General features: G+C 59.8%; 2 protein-coding genes across 14 annotated transcripts; one reads left to right on the top strand and one right to left on the bottom strand.

Annotated features, from left to right (window-relative positions):
• Positions 1-158: 158 nt before the first annotated feature.
• Positions 159-17,287, top strand: LPIN3 (lipin 3). 13 transcript variants are annotated; one of them, XM_027078288.1, is made up of 21 exons: positions 223-284; positions 978-1,030; positions 4,407-4,599; positions 5,707-5,802; positions 6,745-7,010; positions 7,216-7,299; positions 7,827-7,947; positions 8,115-8,457; positions 9,357-9,456; positions 9,597-9,745; positions 10,148-10,241; positions 10,312-10,381; positions 11,963-12,055; positions 12,132-12,178; positions 12,920-13,058; positions 14,013-14,161; positions 14,354-14,440; positions 14,868-15,020; positions 15,240-15,354; positions 15,443-15,546; positions 15,733-17,287. In XM_027078288.1, exons 3-21 carry the CDS (start codon positions 4,414-4,416, stop codon positions 15,875-15,877), a joined length of 2,541 nt encoding a protein of 846 aa, XP_026934089.1. In that variant the 5' UTR covers positions 223-284; positions 978-1,030; positions 4,407-4,413; the 3' UTR covers positions 15,878-17,287. The 13 variants fall into 13 exon arrangements, with proteins under 13 accessions (XP_026934088.1, XP_026934091.1, XP_026934089.1 ...); XM_027078287.1 differs by lacking the exon at positions 978-1,030 and having other exon boundaries at positions 159-284; XM_027078286.1 differs by lacking the exon at positions 223-284 and having other exon boundaries at positions 325-1,030.
• Positions 16,671-26,051, bottom strand: EMILIN3 (elastin microfibril interfacer 3). Its single transcript, XM_027078296.1, has 4 exons — positions 22,653-26,051; positions 21,252-21,374; positions 19,867-20,090; positions 16,671-19,604 (listed from the first exon to the last, which is right to left on the bottom strand). The coding sequence occupies exons 1-4, from the start codon at positions 23,219-23,221 to the stop codon at positions 17,818-17,820; spliced, it is 2,703 nt and encodes a 900-aa protein (XP_026934097.1). The 5' UTR covers positions 23,222-26,051; the 3' UTR covers positions 16,671-17,817.
• Positions 26,052-26,150: the final 99 nt, after the last annotated feature.

Raw genomic sequence — 26,150 nt, 5'->3', positions numbered from 1 at the left:
GCGGAGCCTGGAGCCTGGCCTCGCCCCGCACTCTATAAGGTGAAAGGACGCCCTTGGGCGTGGGGACTAGGCGGGGGCGGGGTCTCTTTGGGAGGTGGAGTCTAGACGGATTGGGACTTGCAGAGGCCGCCCTTGGCTCGTGGAAGGGGCGGAACCGGGATCTCACCCACTCCTAGAGGAGCCGGAAGTGCCTAGTGAGTGCGGGGCCGAAGACACCTGCTGATCTGTGCACTCAGGTAGAAGCGGCAGCTCCGGGGCCCGGAGTCCAGTGGGCAGCTCCTCAGGTAGGGCCCAACTAGAGCCAGAGATGAGGTATCCCTCCCCTGCCCCACCCTGCCCCGCCCATCTGTCCGGCCATCTGACCCTCATTCCTTCCTGTTCCCGGGCCTGAGGGGCCGGCTTCACTTCATCCCTCTCCCCGATCCAGGGGCTGCGGGCCCCCCCGGACATCCAGAATGTGGGATCGGGAGAGAGTGAGATGTAAAAACCTCTCAGGGGAAAAGTTTCACCCCAACTTCACTCCAGACTAACTGTGTCACCTTGGGGAAGACACCCACCCTCTCTGGTACTGAGTGTCCTCAGTTGCAAAACAGGGTCTGACCCTTGCCCACCTGCCCTGAGACTGGGCAGGTCAGATGAAGTAGTTGTGAAGGCTACAGGGGATCCTGGGTGGAGCTGCCTCCCTTCCAGGGCAATAGCAGTGCTAATTCTCCTGCTGCGTCTGGTCCTACACGGAGAGCCACATCCCCACCCCTCCCTGAATCTGGGAGCCCAGAAAGGCTGAGGGCTGACAACCAGGGCAGCTTGTTCTGGCTTTCCTGTGGTGGGATTGCGTGCAGGCCTGGGAGGCATGTGGATGTTCCCAGAGTAGGCTCTGAGGCCAGGGCACCTCTTGAGGCCCTCCTGGAGCAAAGAGCGGGGCCACCATCATGCAGGGCCTTGAATGCCAAGTTAAGAAGTCTAAACTCTCAACTCAGGGCAGGGGCAGTGCATTGGAGTCTGACCTGTCGTGCCCTCAGGACCAGCCCGGGTGAGTGGGGCTGTCACAATTCCAGACACAGTGCTGCTGCTATAGGTGGCGCGGGTGGGCGTTTACTGCATGCTGCTGCTTTACACGAATTATGTCATGAATTCCTCATGCACCCCCATGTTAGCCCATTCCAGAGGCCGAAAATGAAGCTCAGAGAGGTGAAGTGATTTGCACAGGGTCACAACTAGTAAGTGTCAGGGAGGGGATTAGAATCCAGACAGTCTCATGCCTTAACCACAGTGCCTGCTATCACCCAGGATCTGGGCATTGGTCATAAAGCCTTGACCTAGGCACCTGGAGGAGAAAGGAGGGGCCAGATGAGCAGGAAATTGGGGAATAAGACTCAGAGGGCTTGGGAGGGAGGGGTACCCATGAGTCCTGAGAGGAATTCAGCTGACCAGGTTCCCCAGGGGAAGATGAAGTGTTTGATTTTAGCCATGTTAGTTTGGGGGTGAAGGGTGGTATAGGGGAGCCAAGAGGAGCTCTCCTCCATCGGGAGCAGACCAAGGAGGCAGAGCTGGTCCTGGGGGCAGGAGATGCCTTCAGGGATGGGGGCAGGTAGCGGAGAGGAGCCCGGGGCTTGGCTCACAGGAGTCCCCCTCCCTCTCCACAATGCTAAGCAGGCAGAGATGGGGGCATCCACTCGTGGGGCAGGAGGAACAAGGAGAGGAATGACTTCTAGGCTCCCATGACATTAGAGCTGAGAAGGTCTAAGAAATCCAGGTCTCGTTTCATAGAAGGGCAAACTGAGGCCAGCAAGTTACTTGCCCTAGAGTACTCCATGGGTGGATCAGAGTAGGACCCAGGTGCCCCCAGGTGCCCCCTTTGCCACTCAGCTCTTTCTGCTATTTCAGTGGCTCTCAACTGCAGGCAGTTTTGTCCAGCAGGGAACATTTGACAAAGTTTAGAGACAATCTGGTTGTCACAGCTGGAGGTAGGGTGCTACCTGGCATCTAGTGGGTAGACTAGGAATGCTGCTAAACATCTTACAACACTCCCGCCAACCCTGCAACAAAGAATGATCCAGGGCTTCCCTGGTGGCGCAGTGGTCGAGAGTCCGCCCGCCGATGCAGGGGACACCGGTTCGTGCCCCGGTCCAGGAGGATCCCACATGCCGCGGAGCGGCTGGGCCCGTCAGCCATGGCCGCTGAGCCTGCGTGTCTGGAACCTGTGCTCCTCAACGGGAGAGGCCACAGCAGTGAGAGGCCTGCGTACCACACACACAAAAAAGAATGATCCAGCCCCAAGCAGCAGGGGTGGCGAAGTTGAGAAGCTCAGTAGTAGGTGGAGCCGAGCCTGTCTCCTCTGCCCCCTCCCCACCCACCCACCCACTGCCTGCTCTTTGGCTCTCCGCAGAGCAGATAGCTCAGACTTGGGCTGCCAGCTGGGCAGAACTTTGCCCCACTCCCGGTGTGCCCCTCCCATGCGTTGCTTCTTTATATTCCTGGAAGCTTCTGGAGTCTTCTCTGCTTTTCCTGGGCACAGTGGTCTAGAGCCCTGCCTACCACATGTCTCTTCTTGTCAGTCGGTCTGTCTCCCCAGACCCATATTCAGACTTTGGTGTTAGGGACAGAGAAACCAAAGTGGGAGTTTTCACCTCTCACATAGCAGGTGCCTTGCAGATAAAAGATGTATTCAATTTGAGTGACGTTTTCGGGGTCCAAAGCGTTTCATTTTTTATCCCAAATTTTCACTTTAGCAAATCTCACAGGACCTTATGTTTGTGAAGCTCTCCGTTTCTAACCAGCTCCCAGGTGATGCTGGGCCCTGGACCACATTTTGAGTGGCGAGGCATTACAGGGCTGTGCAGAAGTGGGCTGGGGGCTGGGCGGCCCTCTCTGCAGACAATGGTGGTGTGGTTTGGGGACCATGGAGGGGAAGGAACCATGGTATGGAATCAGGAAACCAGGATATGAGTCATCACTCCCTCCCTCCATCTATGGCCTATTAGCTTCATAAGGTTTGGATAAGTCACTTGACTTTCGGACGCGCAGGCTCAGCGGCCATGGCTCACGGGCCCAGCCGCTCCGCGGCATGTGGGATCTTCCCGGACCGGGGCACGAACCCGTGTCCCCTGCATTGGCAGGCGGACTCTCAACCACTGCGCCATCAGGGAAGCCCCCACTTGACTTTTTTGAAGGGTGATCTTGCATGGCAGGCGGAGCTCCAGGGGTTCTGATGCAAAGTCAGAGGGAAATGCCCTGTGGAGCTGGGATGGTTTGGGGTCCTGGCAGCCAGAAGGGCCTAGGCCACTGGTGAGGCCAGCAGGGAAGGGGCGACGAGATGAAGCTGGCAGGGCGGGCACCATGCCAGGGTAGAGGTGGCTCTGCCTATTGTGGGAGCGCTGGAGGGACCAGCCTGGCTGGGGGAAGAAGGAGCAGCTTTGGTGGGCCAGGGGCCAGCCCAAGGCCTGAATGTGGGTCTGAGGAGTAGGGGTCGGGGGCTGAGAACTATGTCCTAGAGACACTGGGGTCAGGTTGTGGCCATGGACGGGCTTCCCACATATCCCAGGGAGACTGGGAAGAATTTTGGAGTTGGAGCCTTAAATTTTGTAGTTTGGGCCCAGCTATAGGGGGTGCCCTACTGCAAGCATCTGAGAACTGGGCAGAGCCTTAGGTACCTGAGGTACCCCCACCCCGGCCCCCCACAAATTAGCCACAATAGCCCAGCAAGGTCCCTTCTAACTTCTAGGACCAGGAGGCAGCAAGACAGCTGAACCCATTTCTCAGATGGAAAAACTGAGGCTCCCTCCTCCCCACTTCCTGGAAGGAGATCAGCCTTCAGGACTGTCACCTGTTACCCAGCAGGGCCCTGGGCCTGATCTGTCATGAGGCTGCCCCTTATTGCCCCTCAGGGAGGGGTGCCTGTCCCCACAGTTGGGGCCATCCCAGTGGTTCACACCGAGGGCTCTGCAATCACACAGGCCTGTATGTGAACCCTGGCTCCTGACTAGTGGCCGTGGGCAAGTCACTCCACCTCTCTGAGCCTGGGCTGGCTTGTCTGTAAACAGGTATGATGAAACCTGCTCGGCCAGCCTGGCAGGTTGTTGTAAAGATGAAATGAGCTGTGGTCATTATCATTACTCATGGCATTTAGAGGCTCACAGCGCCCCGGATGGCCTTACCCGGTGCCCTGATTTGACAGATGTGGGCAGCAGCCCTTGGAGAAGGGAGGTGGCCGTCCAAGAGCCCCACGGCCGGTGGGGATTAGAGCCCACGTCTTCAGGCGCACCTCCCACCCCATCACTGCTGCCCATCTGCAGAGGTGCCCCGAGGGCCACACGCTGTAAGCCTGGGGTCCCAGGGGTCAGGCTGCGGAGCCCCGTACGGAGGCCGGTGGGTCAGGCCTTGGTCCCAGCACCACCTCCCTTTACCAGCACAGCCATGAACTACGTGGGGCAGCTGGCAGAGACTGTGTTTGGGAAGGGGCTGTACCGGGGCCTGAACCCGGCCACGCTGAGCGGGGGCATCGATGTGCTGGTGGTGAGGCAGGCGGACAGCTCCTTCCGGTGCTCGCCCTTCCACGTGCGCTTCGGCAAGCTGGGCGTCCTGTGCTCGCGGGAGAAGGTGGTGAGTGATGGCGGTAGAGGGACCTCTGCAGGGCGCACTCAGGAAGCCGGGGTAGTCACTACAGTCCCAGGACACGAACCAAACCTCCCTGGGGCAGGGATGTGTCCTCTGGACAGGCTTCCCTTCTTTTGTATTTTCTTGGAAGGTTTTGGGTTGGTTTGGGGGTTTTGGTCCAGGAGGGCCCTTATTTTCCCCTGGAAGCAGCACAGCGGGGCAGCCTTCTGTACTGGGGCCATCAGACCTGGCTCCAGCTTCCTGGGACCTTACCTGTGTATTCCTGGTAAGTCACCTCACCTGAACAAATTGATACACTCTCATTACCTGGTGATTAAATAAGAGGTGGTAACACTGTCCCAGGGCGAGGCATGGGGCTGATACTCGAAAATTACCTCCTCACTCTTAGGAAACCGGCACCGTCTTCATGGGGCTCAGATGAACGTGACAGATTTTTGTCAGCACTGAGTTCTGGTTCTGGTTTGGTGGGCCCAAACCCTCTTCACACTGGGGTGACTGTGAATCTTCCAGAATCCTAATGGGAGAGCGTAACCTTGAGGGAGACAGTATAGCCAAGTGGTTAAGAGCTTGCGTTGTGGATTCAGACCTTCTGGGTTCATAGTAATTCCCAGAGAATTACTTAACCCCTCTGAGCCTCAGTTTCCTCATCTATAAAGTGGGGATAATGATGGGAGGTACTGCCAGGGGTTGCTGTAAAGATTAAATAAGATGGTCTATGTAACACACTGGACGAAGTGCCCAGGAAAGTGTCATTCTTACTGTTGTTCATGTTACCCACAAATGTTCGGGCACTCTTCTGCGGGTTGGGGACACACAGGGACAAGATTGGATCGTGTTCTTGTTCTTATGGGCTGTGGGAGAGAGAGGAACACAGAAACCAAGGCATAAACAAGAATACTGAGATGGTGAGCAGAGACCCTCAGAGTGGGGAGCAGGGGGCTCCCCGAGGTCTGGGGAGAGAGTTCCAGAAAGTGCAGTGCTCTGGGGCAGCAGGGAGCCTGTGTCTCCAGGACCAGCTGGGAGTCCAGAGGACTGAAGCATGGGAGTAAGATCCGACGGTGGGGAGCCCCATCCCACCACGCCCCATTACAGGTAGACATCGAGATCAATGGGGAGCCAGTGGACTTGCACATGAAGCTGGGGGACAGCGGGGAGGCCTTCTTCATCCAGGAGCTGGAGAGCGATGTGGTAAGTGCCTCTGGGCCTGCCTGGCCCTGTCTCTTCACTAGTGTTCCCTCCAGGCGGGGCCTGGGGATTTGTCACCGTCCCCACTGTGGGGAGGACCCCATCGGCGAGGGTCTGAGGCAGGGGTGTCAGGACGTGCTGGTGGACCCTGGGGAGGGATGGGGGCAGGAAGGGCTGGCGCTTTTGGGGGGAAGTTTTCTCAGAAGAGGACACTTGAGCTGGGCCCCTGAAAGGGGAAAAGGAGGCCCTCCCTGGGCAGCTTGGAGAGGAGGAGGGTGCCGAGCGATGGCCGGGACTGGAAAGCATAAGATGGCTTGTTGTAGATCTGGTGCTGGCTCGGGGCAGCTGGAACATGGAAGTGTGGGAGCAGGGGAGGACCAGAGGGGTGTTTGCAGGAGGGAGGCAGGGCCCAGCAGAAGCCAGTAGAGGTGTTTAAAGTTTTGACAAACTTAATAATTGAGCCCCTACTCTACTGTAGGCCAGAAACAGCAGTAGACCTGGATGAGGGGTGACCCCTGCCAAAAAAGAAGGTTCCCAGACTAACCTGGGAGACAGACATGTAAACAACAGATGAAAGAACTATTTGGTTATTGCAGCGAAGGGGGCTGGAACTGAGGCTGAAAAAAGTCAGGGCAAGCTTCCTGGAGGAGGTGACACCTGGCTGAGTCTTAAAAGGGGAAGTAGGTGTCTGCTGTGGTAGATGTGGGCAGGGGAGATGAGAGGCTGATGCCCAGGTTTCTGTCTGGACTGTGTGGTTGCCGTGGGCTGCCAGAGGTGTAGGCACCCCTGGGATTGGGGCCGCTTTATCTCTGTTAGGGAACGTTGAGGCCAGCAACAGTCACAAGGCCATGCTACCACTGGCTCTGTCCAGCCTCCAGGCCTGTTTTCCTGCCCCCTGCCCCCAAGCTGCAGACCCCTCAGCCCTGCCCCCGATCTGCTCCACAGGAAGACATGCCTCCCCACCTGTGCACATCACCCATCCCTTGGGGGGGCCTGTCTGGGTTCCCTTCGGACTCCCACCTGGGCACAGCCAGAGAGCCTGAGGCCAGCATCGCGGGCACAGCCTCCACAGGGTGGAAGAAGAAGCGTCGCAGGAGGAAACCCAGGCGGAAGGAGGACGCGGTGGCAGCCGATTCTAGTTCGGAGGAGCTGGAGGCAGGCACTGGGAGTGAGCTATCCCTGCTGGAAAAGCCGAGGCCGGAGCCCCCGGGGTATGTAGGGGGTTGAGGGTGTAGGAATGCCACTTGGGGTTCAAGCACAGTGTCCTCTGCTGATGCTGTGTGACCCTGGGCTAGGTCCTTGACCTCTCTGGCCTTTAGTTGCTTTGCTTCATCAAGCCCCTGATGTCCAGGCTTCCATGCCCTGCCCAGGTTGCCTGTCCTATCACTGACCATTTATTTCCCTGTGGTCCCGCAGCAGTGTCCAGCCAGAAGGAGAGGCCTCACCGCAGCCGAAAGACATCTACCCCTACTCCGATGGGGAGCGGCCCCCCCAGGCCAGGTGAGAGTCCAGGTGGGCTACAGGCAGAGACTCAAAGCCAAGGTCTCAGAGGGCTCTCCACTTACATTTTTCTGATGAATAATGACATAGAACATATTTATTGTGTTTACCAGCCATTTGTGTGTCTTTTCAGTAAAGTGTTGACATTCAAGTCTTTTGCCCATTTTTTTTGTTGTGGTAGAACACACATAACATAAAATTTACCATTTGAAAGGGCATAATTCAGTGGCATTTAGTATATTCACAATGTCGTACAACCATCACCCCTTATCCAATTCCACAACTTTTTCGTTACCCTTAGTGGAAACCCTACACCCGTTGAGAAGTCACAGCCTTGCCCATTGTTTCGTTTTGCTTTGGTTTTTCTACTGGATTGCCTTCTTGTTGTTGACTTATAGGAGTTCCTTATACATTCTGGATCCAACACAGGCATAAATACGTGTTGCAGAAAAAATTTTCCCAGGCCAAGGAGGGCGGCAGGGGGTGGCAGGCTGGCTTGGGGGCCTCTGAGTTCTTGCTTCCTGCAGCCTCTCAACGGGTGGGCTAACATCCCCCAAGAGTGACTCGGAGCTGGAGCTGCGGACCCCCGAACCCATCCCCCTGAGAGCTGAGTCCCACATGCAGTGGGCCTGGGGGAGGCTGCCTAAGGTTAGTTCCCCTGTGTCAACCCTCCATCCTTACCTTTCAGCGGCTCCGTGGCCCCTGCGGGTCAGGACTGGAGTGACTTGAGACTTGGGCCACCTCCCTGAGGCCTTTTGGGGTGTGGGAGGCAGGCCCTGCACCGCCCCTGTCTTCCCGCATTTGTTTGCTCGAAGGTGGGCAACGCTGAGTGGCCCGCGTCCTCAGTGGTCCCTGATGGCAGCTCCAAGACAGCCTCTCCACCTCAGGGGGCGCCCAGCACCCCCTCTGCCTCTGTGGTTGGCGTGGACCCTTCGGGAATTCCAATCCTGCAAACAGGGCCTGGCACCCACCTTCTTCACCCTGACACGGAGGTGCCTGCTCTGGTGGGTCCCCCTCTCCAGCCCCCTGAGAGAGAGGAAACCAAGACTCAGAGTTCCGGGGATGTGGGCCTCCCTCCTCCCTCTGAGTCGTGGAGCTGGGCTGCTTTGGAGGCCCCCGCTTGCACAGGGCAGCCGGAGGGGATCTCCAGGAGGAAAGGTGAGTGATAGCTGGACCCCTCCCACTGCTGCCCTGGCCTCACGTTATCCCCTGGGTGGACTCTGGAATTTCAAGCATGTTTGAGCACCTCCTGTGTTCTGAGCACTGTTTCTGGCCCCGGCCCTCATGGGACTCACAGTCCAGAGGGGTAGACAGATGACAGACACGTAACAGGAGGAGCATGATGTTGGGGGGGGCGGGACGCAGGACAGAATCATTGGTTGGGACGGGGGCTATTTAAATCATGTGGCCAGGGATGGCCTCTCTGCGCGGGTGATGCCTGAGCTGAGACGTGGGCCATAAAGATCCAGCCAAGTGAGGACCAGGGGAAGAGAATTCTAGGCAGAGAGAACATCAAGGCCATGAGGAGGGAGAGAGGTTTCATGTCTAGGAACTGAGGCAGCTGGTGTGTCCTGAGCGAGGCCAGGGAGAGGGTTGGGAGGGGAAGCTGGCACCTGTGCTATCCAGATGGGTAGTTACTGGCTATATGTGGCTATTTTAAATTAAATTTAAATTAATTAAAATTAAATAACACTTGCAGGACTTCCCTGGCGGTCCAGTGGTTAAGACTCCGTACCTCCACTGCAAGGGGTGCGGTGTGATCCCTTGCTGGGGAACTAAGATCCCATATGCCACACGGCATGGCGAAAAGAAAAAAAAGAATTAAATAACACTTAAAATTCTATTTTTCCATCACACCACATTTTAAGTATGCCCAGTAGCCTTCTGTGGCCAGCAGCTACCCTACTGGACAGTGCAGACATAGGACTTTTCTAGCATTGCAGAAAGTTCTACTGGACAGTGCCACCTTAAGGCGTTCAAAGGTAGGGGGACGCACACTGATCACAACACTAGTCCTCACGGGTTAGGTCTACATATGTCCCCTCCTCTGCTCTCAGGCTCCCTGAAGAGAAGCCAGCACCTGGGCCCCAGTGAAATCTACCTGGCTGACTTGCCCTCCCTGGATTCTGAGAATGCAGCCCTTTACTTCCCCCAGAGGTGCCTGGGTTCTGGACGCCAGGGTGTCCTGGGATTGGGGCCTGTGGGGCCAGGAGTCGGCTATCAGGGGCCTGGGAGGGCTCCAGCCCCTCCTCCCAGCCTCCTTGTATTCATGTCACTATTGGCCCCTTTGTCCCCAGCGACTGTGGGCTGGGGGCCAGGAAGTGGAGTGAAGCCGTAAGCCAAAAGTCTCTGGGGGACTGCAACCCAGAGCCCACTCGGGACACAGCGGACACAGTAGTGCTGTCCCTCTCGGGGGGGCTGGCTGACAGCGGAGACATCTCTGTGGGTATGCTCAACTGTGGCCCCCCACCCCTCCAAGGACTGTCACTGAGCCCAGGGGACGGGAGAAGAGAGGGAAGACCCCGGGGTGGGGGGGTAGCAGAGGTGTGCACGACTCTGGGGTTTGTGGAGCCCACCCTGGGCCAGCAAGCCCTGGGCATCTCCAAGACCCCGTGAAGCAAATGCTAAGTCATGCTAGGCTGTGACTTATCCTGTGAATCCAGGATGGCAAGTGCCTGGGGTGGGACCATCAGGTGCCAGAACCCCAGGTAGCAAGGAGCCCTGCTAGGTCGAAGACCCAAGTTGCAGGAGGCCTGAGCAGCAGAGGCGGGGCAGCCGGGAGGGGCGGGGGCAACAGGTCACGTGGGATGTGCTGGCCTCACCCTTCGCTCTCTGTCTCTGTGCCCAGAGAAGTTCAACCAGCACATCGTCTCCTACCAGGACCTCGCCCAAAACCCCGGCCTCCTGGACGACCCGAACCTGGTGGTGAAGATCAACGAGAAGTGGGTATCGGGACTGGGCCGCTGGATCGCCCCGCCCTCCACGGCCCTAACACCCTATCTGTCTCTCCAGGCATTATAACTGGGCTGTAGCTGCCTCCATGATCCTCTCCCTGCAAGCTTTCCAGAAAAACTTGCCCAAGGTAATGGTTATAGCACCCCTGGGCCTCCTGGGGGACGTGGCCATAGCCTTGGGGTCGGGGGCCCTTGGCAAGGAAGTGGAGGGTGGGCAGAGATGGGCTTGGGGCTGCAGGACCCACTCTGAGAGAAGAGACCCAGGTCCTCTGAAGCCTTGCCCCAGGCCGTGTGGACGAAGCACCCCCCGCTTCCCTGGTTTCCTGACATGGCTGAATCCATTTGGATTGGATTTAGACTTGACTTCAAAGGAATTCAGGACAAACCAGAGGCGACAGGGACATGCCTTCAACAGGAGGTTTTGGGATCTGCGAGACAGTCTCGGGAGATGGAGGTCCTCTGAGACCCTCTCCAGGCTGGGCTGCAGGGGATTGCTTTATCAGCACACAGTCGTTGAGTACCTACTGTGTGCCGGGCCCAGACTGGGGACAGTCGTGCCCTCACAGGAAGACAGTTAATCAAAGACTCAGCCAAATGAATATAAAATTCAACTGGGAAGGAGAGGTCTGGGGGTTTGCTGAGCAAGCGCCCACCGGGTAGAGGTCTGAAGGATGAGTAGGCAAGGGGTGGGGAATAGCATGTGCAGGTGCTCAGAGGTGGGAAGGACCAGCCTCTATAGTCCCTCCCAGAACCTCTATCCTGTGCAGGGCTGGCCTGCCTGTGCACCTGCCCCTTCTGCCCCTCTGGGAGCCACCCAGTGCCCCACCCTGGTCTGGCCCATCATTACTGGCTTGGCTTGCCCAAAGAACATCACTCACCTGATGTTGACAGCTGGTGCCTCCCTTTGGTGAAGCTCAGCTCTATCCTCTGGCTGGTTCTGGGTTGGAGCAAGGACCCAGAGCTTGTGGGAAGAGAGAGGGTCCCCCCATGCTTGGCTTTCCTCACCTTACCCAGAGAGACCCACCACCTAGGGGAAAACTCTCCCAGCCTGTTCCCAGCCCCAGTGGACACCCTGGCTGTTTTCCTCGACTTGGGTTCTCCATTCTGTGTTTGCAGGAAGCTGATATGTCTCCTAGGTGGGCCTGGGCCCTCCCTGGATTTATCTAGCACAAATCTAATCAGAATTTTTCGCAGGGTCATGTTGTCCCCACCAGACAATGACGGTAACAAGCAGAGAGGGAGGCTGTTCGCGGGATAGATCACTGACCTTAGGAATTGCCCATGTTGGTCTTGGAGGTTGAGGGTGGTACTGACTAGAGACTGTCCCTGCCACCAGCTGGTGGCATCATGCAGGGAGACCCAGATCTTGAGAGTCTCCCAAAGCGCTGCCTTTAGCTACTGGAATAGGGAGACTGAGCCACAAGGTCTGGAGGCCAGGCCAAGGCTGGGCTAGAGCTGGGGGCGGGGGCGTCAGGGCTGGGGTGGAGTGGAGGCGGGCAGAAGTGGCCCTTGTTCTCCCGTGCGTATCTCCTTGAACCAGTGCTCAGAATCCCAAGATGGGGGTGAGGATGCTTCTTTAGCCTCCAGATGTTGGTAGCACCTTGCTGTAGCGTCAGCCCCAGACTCTGGGCCCATGGGGGCCCCAAGGGCAACGTAAGGTGGGATTTTGTGGTACAGGAAAAAATGCCATGGCCTTCATCTGCCCGCAGAGCACCGTGGACAAGCTGGAGAAGGAAAAGATGCCCCGGAAGGGAGGGCGGTGGTGGTTTTCCTGGCGATGCAGGGACTTTCCGGCCAAGGAGGTGGGTGGTCATGTCCACAGGGCGGGGCCGGCACAGGCAGGAGGCGGGGTTCACTAGATGGATATTCTCCCCACAGTGCAGAGCCCGGAGGGAGAAAACCACAGCGCGGCAGCAGCAGCTGGGGTGAGCTGGATCTCCTGCCTGGGGCTCTGCAGCTGGAGCTCAGCCTGGGAAAGATCACTGTGGGAGCGGCAGTGGAGCCAGAACCCCTCCCCTGCCGTGGCATGTCTTTGTCCCTCTGCAATCACTTCTACACCTCTTCTTTCTCCTGGGACATGTCCCCATGTCACAGATGGGAAAGCCTAGATACACCAAAGTTCTCGCAGCCGGGAAGTGGCAGGGCTGGAATGGGTACCCAGACTCCCGGCCCAGACAAAGGGCTACCATACGAAGGCGGAGAAGGGCTTCCTCTCTCCACCAGGGGCCAGCTGGCCCCAGCTGACCTTGCTTCCTTTTTTCATGTCTGAAGTGACCCAGAATGTCCAAGGCTGGGTGGGGGGTGATCAAGGACGGGCTGACTGCCTCCCACAGCAGGTGGGATTGGCCACGATGCAATTCTAGATTTTTCTGGTGCACATCCCCGAAGCAGGTACCAGCATCCTGGCTGTGGAGAGCGGCCTGGGGCCTGGGGCCTGGGCGCCCCGGGTCTCTGCTCCAGCTCTGCAGTCACCGTTCTGGGTGTAGACTACTGGCCTGTATCCTGATGTCTGCTGCCACCCCCAAAATGGGGGGCACCTAAAGGGAGGGGTCCTTAGAGGGGCAGAGACCAGCAGCAGGCTCCTTGCGGCCTGGGCGAGGGGTGGGCATCTACAGGAGTGAAGGCCTTGGCTGGGGGAAGTGGCTCAAGCGCCGGGCGGCCCGCAGGGAGAAGACGGAAGCCCCGAGCAGTGAGGACGATGCCCCCGACAGCCCCATCCTTCTGGAGGCCCCCTCCCCACCCCTCTCGCCTCCAGCCCACACTCCTACCTACAAGAAGTCCCTCCGCCTCTCCTCCAATCAGATTGTAAGTGTGTGCAGGTGTGGGAGTGGCGGGCCTGAGACGACGGTGTTCCCGAGGCCCTCAGGGCCCAGCTGAGGAACGGCTGGTGTTCCGCAAAGCCCCGAATCCATCCCTGTGGCAGCCGCCTGCCGGCCTCTGCTTGAGTCATCCGGGGACAGCTTTCTGTGCCGCTTCTTCACGTGCCAGCCCATTCTCTGTTGGATGTTCTCGCTAGAAAAGCCCCCTCTTATGGCATCTTAATATACCTACCTGCGGTGGGCTGGCTGGCTCTGGGCCTGCCTTTGCGAGCTACAGAAACCAAACAGCCCATGACAGCCTCTCAGATTCTGGCAACCCCAGGCCCCCAACTCACACCTCGGAGTAACTGTGGCTCCTGTCATGTCTTCCTCCTGAGTGGAACTCTGTGGTCAGAGAGGTGCCCAGGAGAGTCTGGCGCACCTGGTACAGAGTGGCTGCCCTATGTGGTTCCCTGGGGCTCACACCCAACTCGGGGTCAGCCAGGTCACAGGCTGTGGCTAAGAACTGCCCTGATCCTTATCTCTGGACCAAGGACAGGGCTAGGTCTCTCTTTGGCGGGGATGTCCCAGGTACCCTAGCCCCAGGCAGGAGGCTGCCTGTGAAGATCCCCACAGGGGCCCCTCTGCCCAGAGCAGTGCTGGCCCCAAGGCTGACCTGAGAAACCTGGACGGGGTCATGGGCCAGGCTTGGTCCGTGAGCGTCATCTCAAAGCTCCTGTGCCTGGAGCTCTGCAGGCCCCACCAGCACCTCTCACTTCCTCCTTGAGCCACCTTCTGCCTACATGGCTGTCTCTGCTGAGCTCAGGAAGGTTCTTGAGTTGGGAGGAACAGGAGAAAGAGAGGCCCATGGAGATGGAAGGCCACAGTTCTGGGGGGGTTGGCGGTGGGCGGACAGCGTCCAGCTGTGGCAGCTCACAGTTCCCCCCTTGCCTGGCCTCAGCGGCGCCTGAACCTGCAAGAAGGTGCCAACGAGGTGGTCTTCAGCGTGACCACCCAGTACCAGGGCACCTGCCGCTGTAGGGCCACCATCTACCTGTGGAAATGGGACGACAGGGTGATCATCTCAGACATTGATGGTACCATCACCAAGTGAGACCCAGTCGGCTGTGGAGGGGGAGAGGGAGGGCCTGGGGACTCGCCTCCCTCTGTGCTGGGGGAGGGGGGACAGGGAGAGAGGCCCTCCCCTCCCGATGGGCCATTCTGGGATGGGGGCGGGGCCACACCCACAGAGCAGGAGGGCCACGTGGGGCTGCCTTGGCGTGACCATCACTCTGGGTCTAGGTCGGATGTCCTGGGCCACATTCTGCCCCAGCTGGGGAAAGACTGGACACATCAGGGCATCACTAGTCTCTACCACAAAATCCACCTGTGAGTGCCTGGACTGGGCTGGGGTGGGACCCCAGGGAGGGAGGAATGGCCTGGCCTCAGCCCCGGGAAGCCAGGCTTGGGGACCCACAGGGAAGGAGACCAGGGCAGGTCCCTGGAGTGCTGAGACCTACTGGTCCTCAGTTCTCCCGTGAAAGACTTGTCTCTTGGGGCTGCAGTCGGGCTCTGAGTCTAGCTGCTGGCCTTCCTGCCGTAGGCAAAGCCTACAGACTTGCCCAAGTCCTCACCTATCCTGGTCCACCTGGGCCTCAGGACTCTGCACGCTTCTCCCTCTCAGCCCTGGCTCAGCTCTTAAGTCCCCTCCTTGCAGAGGCTCCAGGGTTGGGCTGAGCTGGCCGAAGCCCAGAAGGCGAGATGGGGATGGCTGGTCTCTTGACGGCTCTGTGCTACCCCTTTGTCCCACCCCCAGAAATGGGTACAAGTTCCTGTACTGCTCGGCACGGGCCATCGGCATGGCTGACCTCACCAAGGGGTACCTGCAGTGGGTGAGCGAGCGGGGCTGTGGCCTCCCTGAGGGCCCCATCCTGCTGTCTCCCAGCAGCCTCTTCTCTGCCCTGCACAGGTAACCGCCCTGCACAGGTAACCTCCCCATGGGACGTGAGCCTACAGCCCAACAGGGGGTTGCACAGGCCCACTGCCAGCCCTGCACAGCCCAGGCTGGGCCAGCATCAGACCTCGCTCAGGTGTCCACTGGGTCAGACCATGTCACCAGCACTGTCACCTCACCCTTCCATCCTCTGGTCGCTAACCCCTTCCCTGCCCATGGCCCCGACTGCCGCAGGGAGGTGATTGAGAAGAAGCCGGAGGTGTTCAAGATTGCCTGCCTGAGTGACATCCAGCAGCTCTTTCTGCCCCAGAAACAGCCCTTCTATGCCGCCTTTGGGAACAGGCCCAATGTGAGTGTCCCCTCCACGGCGGGGGCGGGGGGCCTGAGCCACCTTCTCCACACCTCCCAGCCCACTGACCCCTCCTTGTCTCCTGTAGGATGTCACTGCCTACCGGCAGGTCGGCCTGCCTACATCCCGCATCTTCACAGTCAACCCCCGAGGAGAGCTCAGCCAGGAGTTCATGAAGAATCACAAGTCCACGTGAGGCCAAACCCTGCCACGTGCCTCCCCAGCCCAGCCTCTCCCTGGGACCCAGTGCCACGCCACCCCTCCCCCGCCAGGGACCCCTCCCCGGCCCAGGGCTCCCGGGAAGGACACCTCCACCTGCCGTGGTGGGGCTGAAGCCCGGCAGCGGCTGAGCCTCACTCTAGCGCCTCCTGCCCGTAGGTATGAACGGCTCGGTGAGGTGGCTGAACTCTTCTTCCCACCTGTGGCCCGTGGCCCCAGCACAGACTTGGCCAGCCCCGAATACAGCAACTTCTGCTACTGGCGGGAGCCACTGGCCCCTGTGGACCTCGACACCTTGGCCTGAACGAGCCCTGGCTGCTCCCCAGGACTGTGTGTCCCAGGGCATGGGGGTTGGAAGTTGGATGCTGCAGGGCCAACCCACTGAAGGGGAGGAGGGGGCTGCGGGCTAGTTGTGGCCTCTCCTGTCCCCTGCCTTTGCCAGCTGAGCCGTGCTCCAGGCCTCAGCATGGCCCTGCCCTGTAGCCATTAAGTGACTGGGTCCTTGCAGCGTTCTCCATACCCTTGATATCTGTCCCTGTCACCCTGGGACCCTGCCTCAACTCCTGATAGGACAGAGACAAGAAGGAAGCCCCTATGAGGTTTGAGACCTGTAAGCCCAGGAAAGGGTTGGCAGCCAACAATCAGGGAAGAAATTTTCCCCCGACCCACTTTGGGGAGCCTGGACCATACCCTCTGAAGCTAGACCCTACATAGCCCTGGCCCCTTCCCATAGCTCTGGAGCCAGACATCACTGCTCTCCCACGCTGGTGCCCTGATTATCTCAGCACATCCCAACCCCAGATACTCTAGGGCCCCCCCAACATCTGGGAAGGGGGGATCCCAGGGCAGTGCCAGGGCTGAGGGGGTGTGGCTCCCACTTGGCCTAGTACATACCCAGCTGCCATCCCTGCCCCTCCTCACACCCCTGCTGAGGACACAGCCCCAAACCCTGCCAGGGCAGGTGCCTGGCCTCCCCCAGCCTTTGCCAGTCATTTCACTGCCCGCACAGCTGCTGAGTGAGCTTCTGCCCAAGGAGCAGGGCTGACACCCCACTGCAGCCTTCCCGCCTACTGCCTTTGGGGAAGAAAATTCCTTTAGACAGGCTAAAAGCTTTAATCCAGGCCTGCCCTCCCCCAACGGCACCAAAGTGGGGGGCAGAACACCAAATGTCAGGAACCCAGAAGGTGGGGCTGCAGGGACCTGCAAAACACCATGGAAGGGCCCGAGCTGCTGTGGGGAAACTGAGGCTGGGAACCTCAGCAGGGATGGGCCTCTGGGGCGTACGCAGGCCAGACGAACGCTTGTGTCCTCATGTTTTCATACCTGAATTTCTCACCACCTTGTGAACATCCGGGCAGGGCTGGGGTTTTCCAAGGATGTTGGAAACTAGGCCTGGAGCCCTTTTCCTCCAGCTGTGGCCTCCTGCGCAGGGTCTGGCCTCATTCAGGCCATGATGTGCATGAGGGCCACCCTTTGGAGAGAGGCCCTAACCTGGGGTGGAGGGAGATTCTCCTCCAAGTGGGAAGGAGAGGATCACGTGGGGACCAGAGTACCCCAAAAACATCTTTGGGGAGGGGAACGAAAAGGATAAATTACAGTGGGAGGCGTCTCCAAACAGATCACTTGGACCCCATCCTTTCCTCCGGGAATCCGCGGCTGCCTAAGCCCTCACCTTGGGAGAGAATCAAAAGGAATAAAGAGAACTCTCCACTGAGTCCTTGTGTTTCCGTTCTGTCCTGAAGGACCCGCAGGGTGGTGGAAACCTCTGGTCCTTAGTTCAGGAACAGCATCCTTGAAGCTGCCAGGTGGGAGGACAGTGCCAGTGGGCACGACCTTCCTGAAGAAACCAAGCCCAGGTGGCTGAGAAGCCTCTAAGGGCTTGGAGCTGCTGTCCACAGGCGAAGGGAGATGCGGAGAGACTGCTGTCCGAGAACGGACCTGAAGGTCTGCGCAGATGCTAACTGGTGTGTCTGCAGAAGAGCGATTTGCAGACCGTGGGTGGTGCAGTCTCTTGGGGCCACCCCGGCCTTCAGGCATGACGTCCTGGCCTTGACCGCAGTCCTGAATTGCCCAGTTGGTGCCTGGGCAGTCAGGTGGAGCCGGACCCACACTGTTCCTTCAAGGCCCTCTGAAATGGCATCCGCGCTGGCCAGGGGAGGCTGGGAGGCACTGCTAGGCAAGGCTGGGCTCTGGGGGAGGGTCCCCAGGGTTGGCGGGATCTGGGGGTTGGCCTGTCCAGCCCACCTAGTCGGCCTGCCCTGCCCGGACCTGCTCGGCCAGCTGGGCCCGGCAGTCCAGCAGGTCATCCCGGAGGCGGGCAATGTCCTTTGCGTGCTGGGCCAGCGTGCGGTTCAGCTGGTCCACGTGGTCCCACAGGCCCTCCCTGGGCCCAAGGGACTCAGCCGCCAAGCTGTCCAGGCCCGCAGCCAGCAGGCCCAGCCTCCCACAGGTACCTTCCACTTGCGCCACCCTCTGGTCAAAGTGACCCACCGCAAGCTGCAGTTCCTGGGCCGTGTCCTGGCAGCGGCTCAGCCTGCCAGCCACACTGGCCACGCCGGCCTTGAGTTGCTCCAGCTGCCCCCGCAGGCTCAGGACCTGCCTGTGTCCGGCCCGAAGCCACGAGCCTTGGCTGCTGACCTGCTCCTGGATGGCGTGGACCTCAGCCTCCACCTTGCGTTCCCGCTCATCCAGGGATGTGTTGGCGGCCAAGAGGGCATCAGAATACTGGCTGACAGAGTCACTGAGGCCCGTGAGCGACTTGCTCACAGAGTTCAGATTGACCTTGAGCAGGGTGATCTCGCCTTGGAGGGAGTTGCCCGCTGCTTCTGCCAGCTGCCCCTGGACCTCAGCCACAGTGCCATTGAGCTTCTGGAGCAGGGCCGCATGGCTGGCCACCTGGCGTAGGAGGGCCTCGCTCCGGCTCTGCCAGGCCTTCACTTCGGCCACGAGATTGTCCAGGATGGCTAGGGTGGTCCTAGGGGTACACGAGGCCTCCAGTGAAACCAGCCGTTGTTCCAGCACCGCCAGCTCTGTCTGCACGAGCGGGCGAGCCGATCTGCCTGCAGGAGCGCTATCGTGGCTCGGCTCCCCAGCCAGCGTCAGCAGGCGTTCCTCCAGCCTCTGCACGCGCTCTTCCAGCATGGTGTGGAAGCCACGCACACCCCAGCCCCCCTCCTGCATCCCCAGACAGCAGCCCCTGGCTCCACCCTCTGTGCTGTTGACGGTCTCCAAGCCCTCCAGCAGCCCATCCACGCCCCCCTCGAGCATGGCAGCAGAGAGCCGTGTGAGGTCATTCCCGTCGGGGGGGCTGTGGCCCCTTTGGGCCTCGGTCACTGCCTGCAGCTTCCTCTCGAGGCTGTCTACGCGGGTACTGATCAAGGCCAGCTGGCCACAGCAGCTGCCCCTGCCAGCCACGCCCAAGCCCTGCAGCCGGGTACCCAGCTGTGAGAGCTCCCGGCGCAGGGCCAGCTCCCGGCCATCCAGGCTCTGGTGCAGCCTCCGGCTGGCCGCCTGGCCCTCCTCGAACTGCTGCCGCACCTCCTGCACCTGTAGGTCGCACGCATTCTGGACACCCTGCAGCTTCTGCTCGAAGCCATCCAGCAGGTTCCCCCAGAGTCGGTGCAGCCGTCGGTCCACATACTCGTCCAGCAGCGCCAGGGAGGTGAGCGGAGATGGGGGGCTCTCCCGCAGCCGCTGCAGGTGAGCCTCATGGCCGAGGGCCAGTCCATGCACCTCGTCCAGCAGTTGCACCTTGGTCCGGAGTGTGTTGCTCACCTCTGTCACCTTGCTCAGGATCTCATCCAGAGGAGGAGTGAGTGGTCCTCCAGCTCTGTCTCTGGGGTTCACAAACCCCTCGGGGATGACCCCAAAGCCCACAGGGGCAGCAGGAGGGTTGGAGCCACCAGTCACCCTGTTGGGGTCTTCGTGGCTGGCCACCAGGCCACTGAGGGTACCATATGCTTGTGCCAGGCGCTGGACATCACCCTCCAGGCGTTCCAGCCGTTCACCAAACAGCCCTGGGCCTTTCCTTCCTGGGAAAGAGGAGGAGAGAACCCCAGGGTCATCACTGGCCTGGCTCTCTCAGCTCGTCCTGTTGCCGGGCCACCCGAGAGGTTTTCTGGTCTGAGCCAGCCTTGCTGGGTATGGTTCCCCCAGCTGTGGGAGGGGGCTCTAGGGGCTCACCCCCACGTCCAACACGAGACGCACCCTCCCCAGCCCTGATCGGGCTCAGCCAGCTTGTGTCAGTCCCCAGAAACCGATCACCTTGGCGAGGGTCTCCATGGGCAGACTCACCGTGGGGGCTGGAGGCTGCTCTGCTAGAAGGAAGGGGCCTGGGGCCTGGGCCCACCTGCCCTGAGGGAACCTGGGCCTCAGGCTCCGGCTGAGGTGGGGCGGCCGCGTGGTCCGTGAGATGCTCGGGGCAGCCTTCTCCAGCGAGGCCGGGGCAGCAACGCCAGGCGAGGTCGGTCACTGTCTTGTAGCCCACCTTGTATTTGGGTCTGAGCACTGTGCGGTACCTGGGCCAGGGGCGGGCAGAGGGCAGGGCTCTGTACCTGTGGGCTGAGGCTCCTGCCTCCTGGCGAGTGACCTTGCCCCCTGGCTGGGGTCCAGGGCCACTCCAGACACTGGCAGAAGGTCTAGATGTCTCCCAGCTTCACTACACCATCAGCATTTTTCCTTCTTCTGTGCTTAAGGTGACAGGCGGTAGGGTGGAAGCAGGCCTTGCAGAGGCTCAGAGATGCGTTAGGGGAGGGGGCAGGTAGAAGCCCTACCCCATCTTGTTTGCTTGGGGAAAGGCTAGTGGGAATTTAGCCTCAAGACTCCCAAGACCACTTGGACACCCTGTGGCTCATACTGCCATCAGAAATTCCACTCTGGCTTTGGGGGTACCTTGAAAACTTTTGACAAAACCCCAGCCCCTCCCTCTAGGTGGATGAGGGGTACAGCACTGGAGCTGGGGCAGGCAGCCCTTCACACTGCCTGGGGGCCACTCCCTACCTGGGGGCCACTTAGTTCTTTCCCCTCCTTCCTGGCCTACTCTGGGAATTCAGCTCTGGTCCTGGAAGCTGGCGGAATGGCACCTCTGATTATGAGCACAGCGGGGAAGGCCCAGGGGTGCAGGGCAGAGCTCACCACGTGTACTCTCTCCCCTGTTCAGCCGTGTACCTGTTTACCCACTGACACATGGGAATAAACAGGTCTGTTTTCAGACACATGTTTGAACGTCTCCAAGTACATCACACCTGCATGCAACACGTCCTCACAGCCCACCTGTCTGGCTGAAGCCCCAGAAGTCTGGCTTCCCTCCTCTCACCCTTGGCCTGCCTTCTCCACGGTCACCACAACCCTCCCTGGGTCTACCCAGGGATCAACCATTGCTGCTGTTGATCCTCTGCTCTCCCCTGTCCCCAGCCACCCCCCTGTGCCTCTGCTGCTTCTTCCTTGCCTTGCACTGCTTCTCCCCTGGGAGCCCTCCCCTGGGTCCCCTTGGGGGCTCCAACCAAGCCTGACCTGGCCCCCCGCCGGCCCCCTCCAAATGGCCTGTGTTGGGGCAGGGGTAGGCTCTTTGGAGTCCAAGGAGTTACAACCCTTGTGGGGCTGGCTGCTACCCTCAGCTGAAGGCAGGCCTGGGGCTTATGCCCAGGGATCCTGAGTCGGTGGGATGGGGGTGCACTCACGTGACTGTCCCGGGGCAGTTGGGCCCCCATCCACACTGCCGGTACTCAGCCTTTATGTAGTTATCCGCTCCCTCCTGTAGGACACAGGTCACATTCCTGTGTACAATGTAGGCACAGAGGGCCCTGCAGGGGGAAATGGCATCCTTGGAATATCTGGCCTGTGCCAGGCCCACTGAGGCTTCTACTCCTCCCCTCCCCCAGCTGTGGGCCTAGGAAGGAGACCAGACTCCCATCTCTCCTCTGCCCCTTCTTCTTGTTCCTGGGATCCAGGGCCCTTGGCCTGGGGTCCTGCCCCACTGCTGGTCTCTCCAATCCCAGCCTCGCCAGTGGGCTGGTCACTGGGCTAAGTAAGTGCTGTACTGAACCAGGAGCCCAGTGCAGCTGCCTCCCTGCCTAGGGAAGAGGCCCACCCTGGATCCCCCTCAAGAGCCTTGCCACACTCCCCACCCTCCTCCAACTCCTTCACTGGCTCTCAACTCCTCATCTCGGCATTGAAGCTTCTGAGATCCCAACATACTGCCTTTGAGACCACACTTCTCATCTTTCCTCCCGACTGACTCCCACCCTGTAGTTTTCCCACTCCTGCCTTTGCTTCTGGTTCCTCCCTCTCAGATCACTTTTTGTACCACCTCCTCCAGGAAGCCTGCTCTGATGTGCCCAGGCCTACTGAGTGTCAGCCATGGGCTGGGTACACTCCTCCTATAATACCTCTCAAACTCAGCTAGAGTTCACATTCAGCTAGCACCCCAGGCAGAGGCCCTAACTCACCTGAAGCTACTAAAGACCAGAAGCTGAGGCAGGGGAGGACACAAGGGCTAGGGAGGCTACTGCCTGGCATAAGCCGACCACCTGTGGGCTGCTATTGGGCTCTGGAGCCACAACACGGGCCCAGGACCCAGGAGCCCCCACCAGCTCTGCCGCCCATCCACGTTGGGCCTCCCAAAGGGTCGCAGGGGTCCAGGCTGAGCACGGGAGGGGTCGAGCCGCCGGGTGCACGGCCTCCATCTCCCACCTGGCGGGGCAGGGGAGAGATGAGAGGCCCTGGCACGGGATGGGGGTGGCCCCGCGTGCTCCGTGTCGCGGACCGCCCGCCCTTCCTCCCTCCCTCCCTCCTCTCCCTCCACCTGGTCCACTGCGCCCGGAGTCTGCACACAGAGCAGCTGGAAAATGTTACTTCTCTGGAAAGGTTTCCGCGGGCACTGCCAGTACCCCAGCCGCCGCGCCAGGCCCCCTCGGCTTCTTTTCCTTCGCCAGCCCCGCAGGCCCCCGGACCGTGGGGCGCCCGCCCGGGCGGGGGCTCGTCCTGGGGTGCCCGGGGGCCCCGCGCGCGCCCGGGGCAGGTGGGAGCCTCGCCCGGGCCCATCCCTCCCGCTTCCCGCCCGCGGAGCGGCCCGCGCTTACTTGTGCGGCCCCGGGCGCAGCCGCGGGCGCCATCCCGTCGTGTAGAGGCTGTAGCGGGAGGCACCGGGCGGCGCGGGCCGCGCGAGGAGCGGGGTGCCCTTGGCCTGCGCCCCCGAGAGAAGCGCCGCGACGGCGCACAGCCAGACCGGCAGGCGGCGGCGACCCATCGCGGCCCCCGGGTCTCCACCTGGCCCCGCGCGGGTCCCCGCCGGGTGTGCGCCCGCCCACCCGCCGCTCGCCCGCCCGGGTCCCGCCGCCGGTCGCGGCCCCCGGAGCTCGCTGGCCCGGCCGCCTGGCGCTTCGCGGCGGCTGCGTCCCGCCGAGTGGCCGGCGCTGCTCGCGCCTGGGGCCGCCGAGGGGAGGCGGGAGGCGGGCTCTGCGCTGATTAGCATAAACTTGGGGCCGCGTCGCTCTCCTCCGCCGGCCCCCTCTCCGCCGCCGGCCCCCCGCCCCAGCTCCGAGCTGACGCCCGAGGGGCCGCCCGCGAGCGAGAGGTTAAGAAGAGAGCAGCCCCGGAGTGGCAGGGGCGCAGGCTGTCGCACCCCGGGAGGCCCCCCAAACACACCCATCACCCATCCACCACTGTCTCCCGCGTGCACCCGGGCGAGAAGCAGAGCCAGAACCCTGGGGCCGGCCTGGACGCGGGGCCGTCTAAGAACGCCCACCCGCTGGACACACTGCTCTTAAAAACCCGTGTGCGCCCGGGAACCGCGGCCCAGGGCTCTGAAGCTGAGATGACCGTGTTTGGGGACGGGCCAGCAACACCTTCGCAGCCACTTCCTTGGAATAGGCCCCAGATCATCCCTGCTGGCTAGCTCTGCCTCCCCGCAGCGTCATTGTCCCAGGGTGCCCAGGACATCTGATAACTCTGCCTACCCCTCCCCGGACAACTTAGCCCCTCTGTGCTCGAGAACCCTCCGCAATCCGTCTGATGGCCAGGCTGTCCTTCTGGTTTCCTGGTGGAGTGCATCTTATCTCTGTCTCTCTCAGGTCTCTGGCTGCACGGAGTCCTGAACGCCTGTCACCCCTCCAGCCCCGCCAAAGGTGCTCCGCTTCTCCTTGTGCAACTAAAGCTCTTAGCAGGCTGGACTGCAGCACTGGCCCATTTTCAGCGTCTGGTCAAAGAAAACCTTTCGGTCTTTCTCACAAGGAGTTGCTGTTAAGTCAGGCTTCCTCCATATTTCCCTTGTGAAACTGACTCTCGGAACCCAAGAGTTGACCTTTACAGCCATCCTCATTCAATGTCATCTTGTTGGCTTTCTAAGCTGCAAAAAGCCTTTCGAATCCTGCTTCTGTCCTCCAACAGACTGCCGCTTCTTCCTGGCTTGATCTTATCCACACAGATGATCACAGCCACCTGGGTCTTTCCCCAAGTAAAGACAGGTGTGCAGAAAGCACAGAACTCTGAGGCACACCTGGAGAGGCCTCTCTCCAACCGGACTTTGAGATGTGAATTCACACCCTTTGGGGAAAGCGATGCTATCAGGGGTGCTGGACTAGGGCAGGTCTGAAGCCCACATCTGCACCCCTGCCCTCTCCCAGCCATGCTGGCTTGCGGGTCTTGGAGCAGGGGTGAGGCCGGCGCACACCTGAGCCAAGCAGGCCAATTGTTCTCTCTCCTGGGTTTTGAAATTGAAACGCAGAGGCTGAGGGCGATCCGGCTTCCAGGTGGAGACTCTATTTGTTTCCTAGGGCTGCTGTAACAAATTACTACAAATATAGTGGCTTCAAACAACAGAAATGTATTCTTCCACAATCCTAGAGGCTAGAAGTCTGAAATCAAGGTGTCAGCAGGGCCACAGGGAAGATTCCTTCCTGGTCTCTTGCAGCTTCTGGTGGTTTCTGGCATCCTTGGCACTCTTTGGCTTGTAGCTGCATCTCCCAATGTCTGTTTCTGTCTTTACGTGGCCTTCTCTCTTGTCTCTGCATGGCCTTCTTCACAAGGCCCTCGTCTCTCTGTGTCTCTGGGTCCTCTCCTCCTACGAGGTCACCTGTCATTGAATTTAGGTCCCAGTCTAATCCAGTCTGACCTCATCTTAAGTAATTACATCTTCAGAGACCCTATTTCCAAATAAGGTCCCATTCTAAGGTTCTAGGTGGACATGAATTTTGCGGGAACGCCATTCAACCCACTACAGGGTCCCTGAGGGGTTAGTGAGAGGACAGGCCAGGGCACCCTGTAGCCATAGCTCCGCGGGAGTTATGGGGAAGCTGAGGAGGAGAGCTTGCAGGAGGAGAATGGGGCAGAGTGGAGGGGCTATGTACTCAGGGAGAAGTACGGTGAGTTGCCATTTGGTGACTGGCTTCCTCTGTCTGCCTCCATAACCCACTTCACTTGAGCCAGCTCCAGTGGGTTTCTGATCCCAGCAAATGAAGCCTAAGACAGTCTTCATCCTCCACCACAAATCCACCCAGAGTGCTCCAGACTTTAACAAAGACGTCCATCTCACTGGGCAAGATACACAGTACGCATAACATGATCTTGATCTTGTAGCCACTGAATTTCTACTTCTCAGAAAGTGAGAGACATCTGAGTGGAAGATGAGCAGAGCCTGGCTCTTCCCCCTAGGCTGGGTTCTGACTGCCTGGCAGCACTGCCCATCCGGCTCTGGAAAAAACTCCCCACCTCCCTGCCCCAGAGCTCTGATCCTTTTCCAAGGGGTCCCACCCCTTCCTCTCACTCCCTTCCTCAACCCAGATGTGGGACCCACAACTCAGAGGGAGGAGGCTGGGCCTTGTCTGAACTTGGAAAAGCCCACATAACAAAGGGCCGAAAGGACAGATGGACCCCCGCTTCCCCCTTCCCCAGGCGGTTGGCGTCAAACACCACGCTCCCTCTCTAATTGGAACAGTTTCGGGAGCCAGCACTGGGGCCACATCCTGGTAGGGGAGGAGGACACGGGTGGAGGAGATGCTTGGGGTCTTGGCTGTATCCAGCCAGCGGTTGAGGTTCCCCCCCTCCCCCCACAGATGATGAGGCTACTTTGCATCTGCCAGACAGGAAACCTAGGGAGGCCAGAGGCAAGGGAGGAAGACAGATGGTCGTGTCCTCCCCCACCTCGGGCTGGAGTTTCCGCACCTGGATGGAGGTGGGCTGAAGGGCCACACACAGGATCAGGCTTTCTGTTCCCAGGGACATGCACAGCCATATCCAGACACATCCTGTCTACCCCAGTCCACTTCCAGACACGTGCAGAAGCAGATTTCTCCAACTTTCATTAGCCACTGGTGACAGATGTGCCACCTCTCTCTTCAGGAAAAAAATGGAGGATGCCATCAGGATGACAAGATAAACCTGGACAGGAATGAGTGTAGTCTTGCAGTTAGGGTTCAGGGGGGCAAGCGCAAGTGGGCACCTCTTCCAGACTCTGGAGCTTCCTTCCTTCTTCCACAGCCTCCCTGGGGCAGAAGGAAGAACTGTGTCCTAAGGGCAGAGAAGACGAGGGACTGGATCCCAGGAAGCTGCAGTGAGACAGATGGTGAGTTCACACATAGCTC

This window comes from Aethalodelphis obliquidens, unplaced genomic scaffold (assembly GCF_003676395.1).
Source record: "Aethalodelphis obliquidens isolate GAN/ISIS:26980383/991018 unplaced genomic scaffold, ASM367639v1 scaffold42, whole genome shotgun sequence".
In the NCBI taxonomy this organism is placed as follows: Eukaryota; Metazoa; Chordata; class Mammalia; order Artiodactyla; family Delphinidae; genus Aethalodelphis; species Aethalodelphis obliquidens.
Note: the sequence above shows the minus strand (reverse complement) of the source record. Positions and strands in the feature narration are given on the sequence as shown.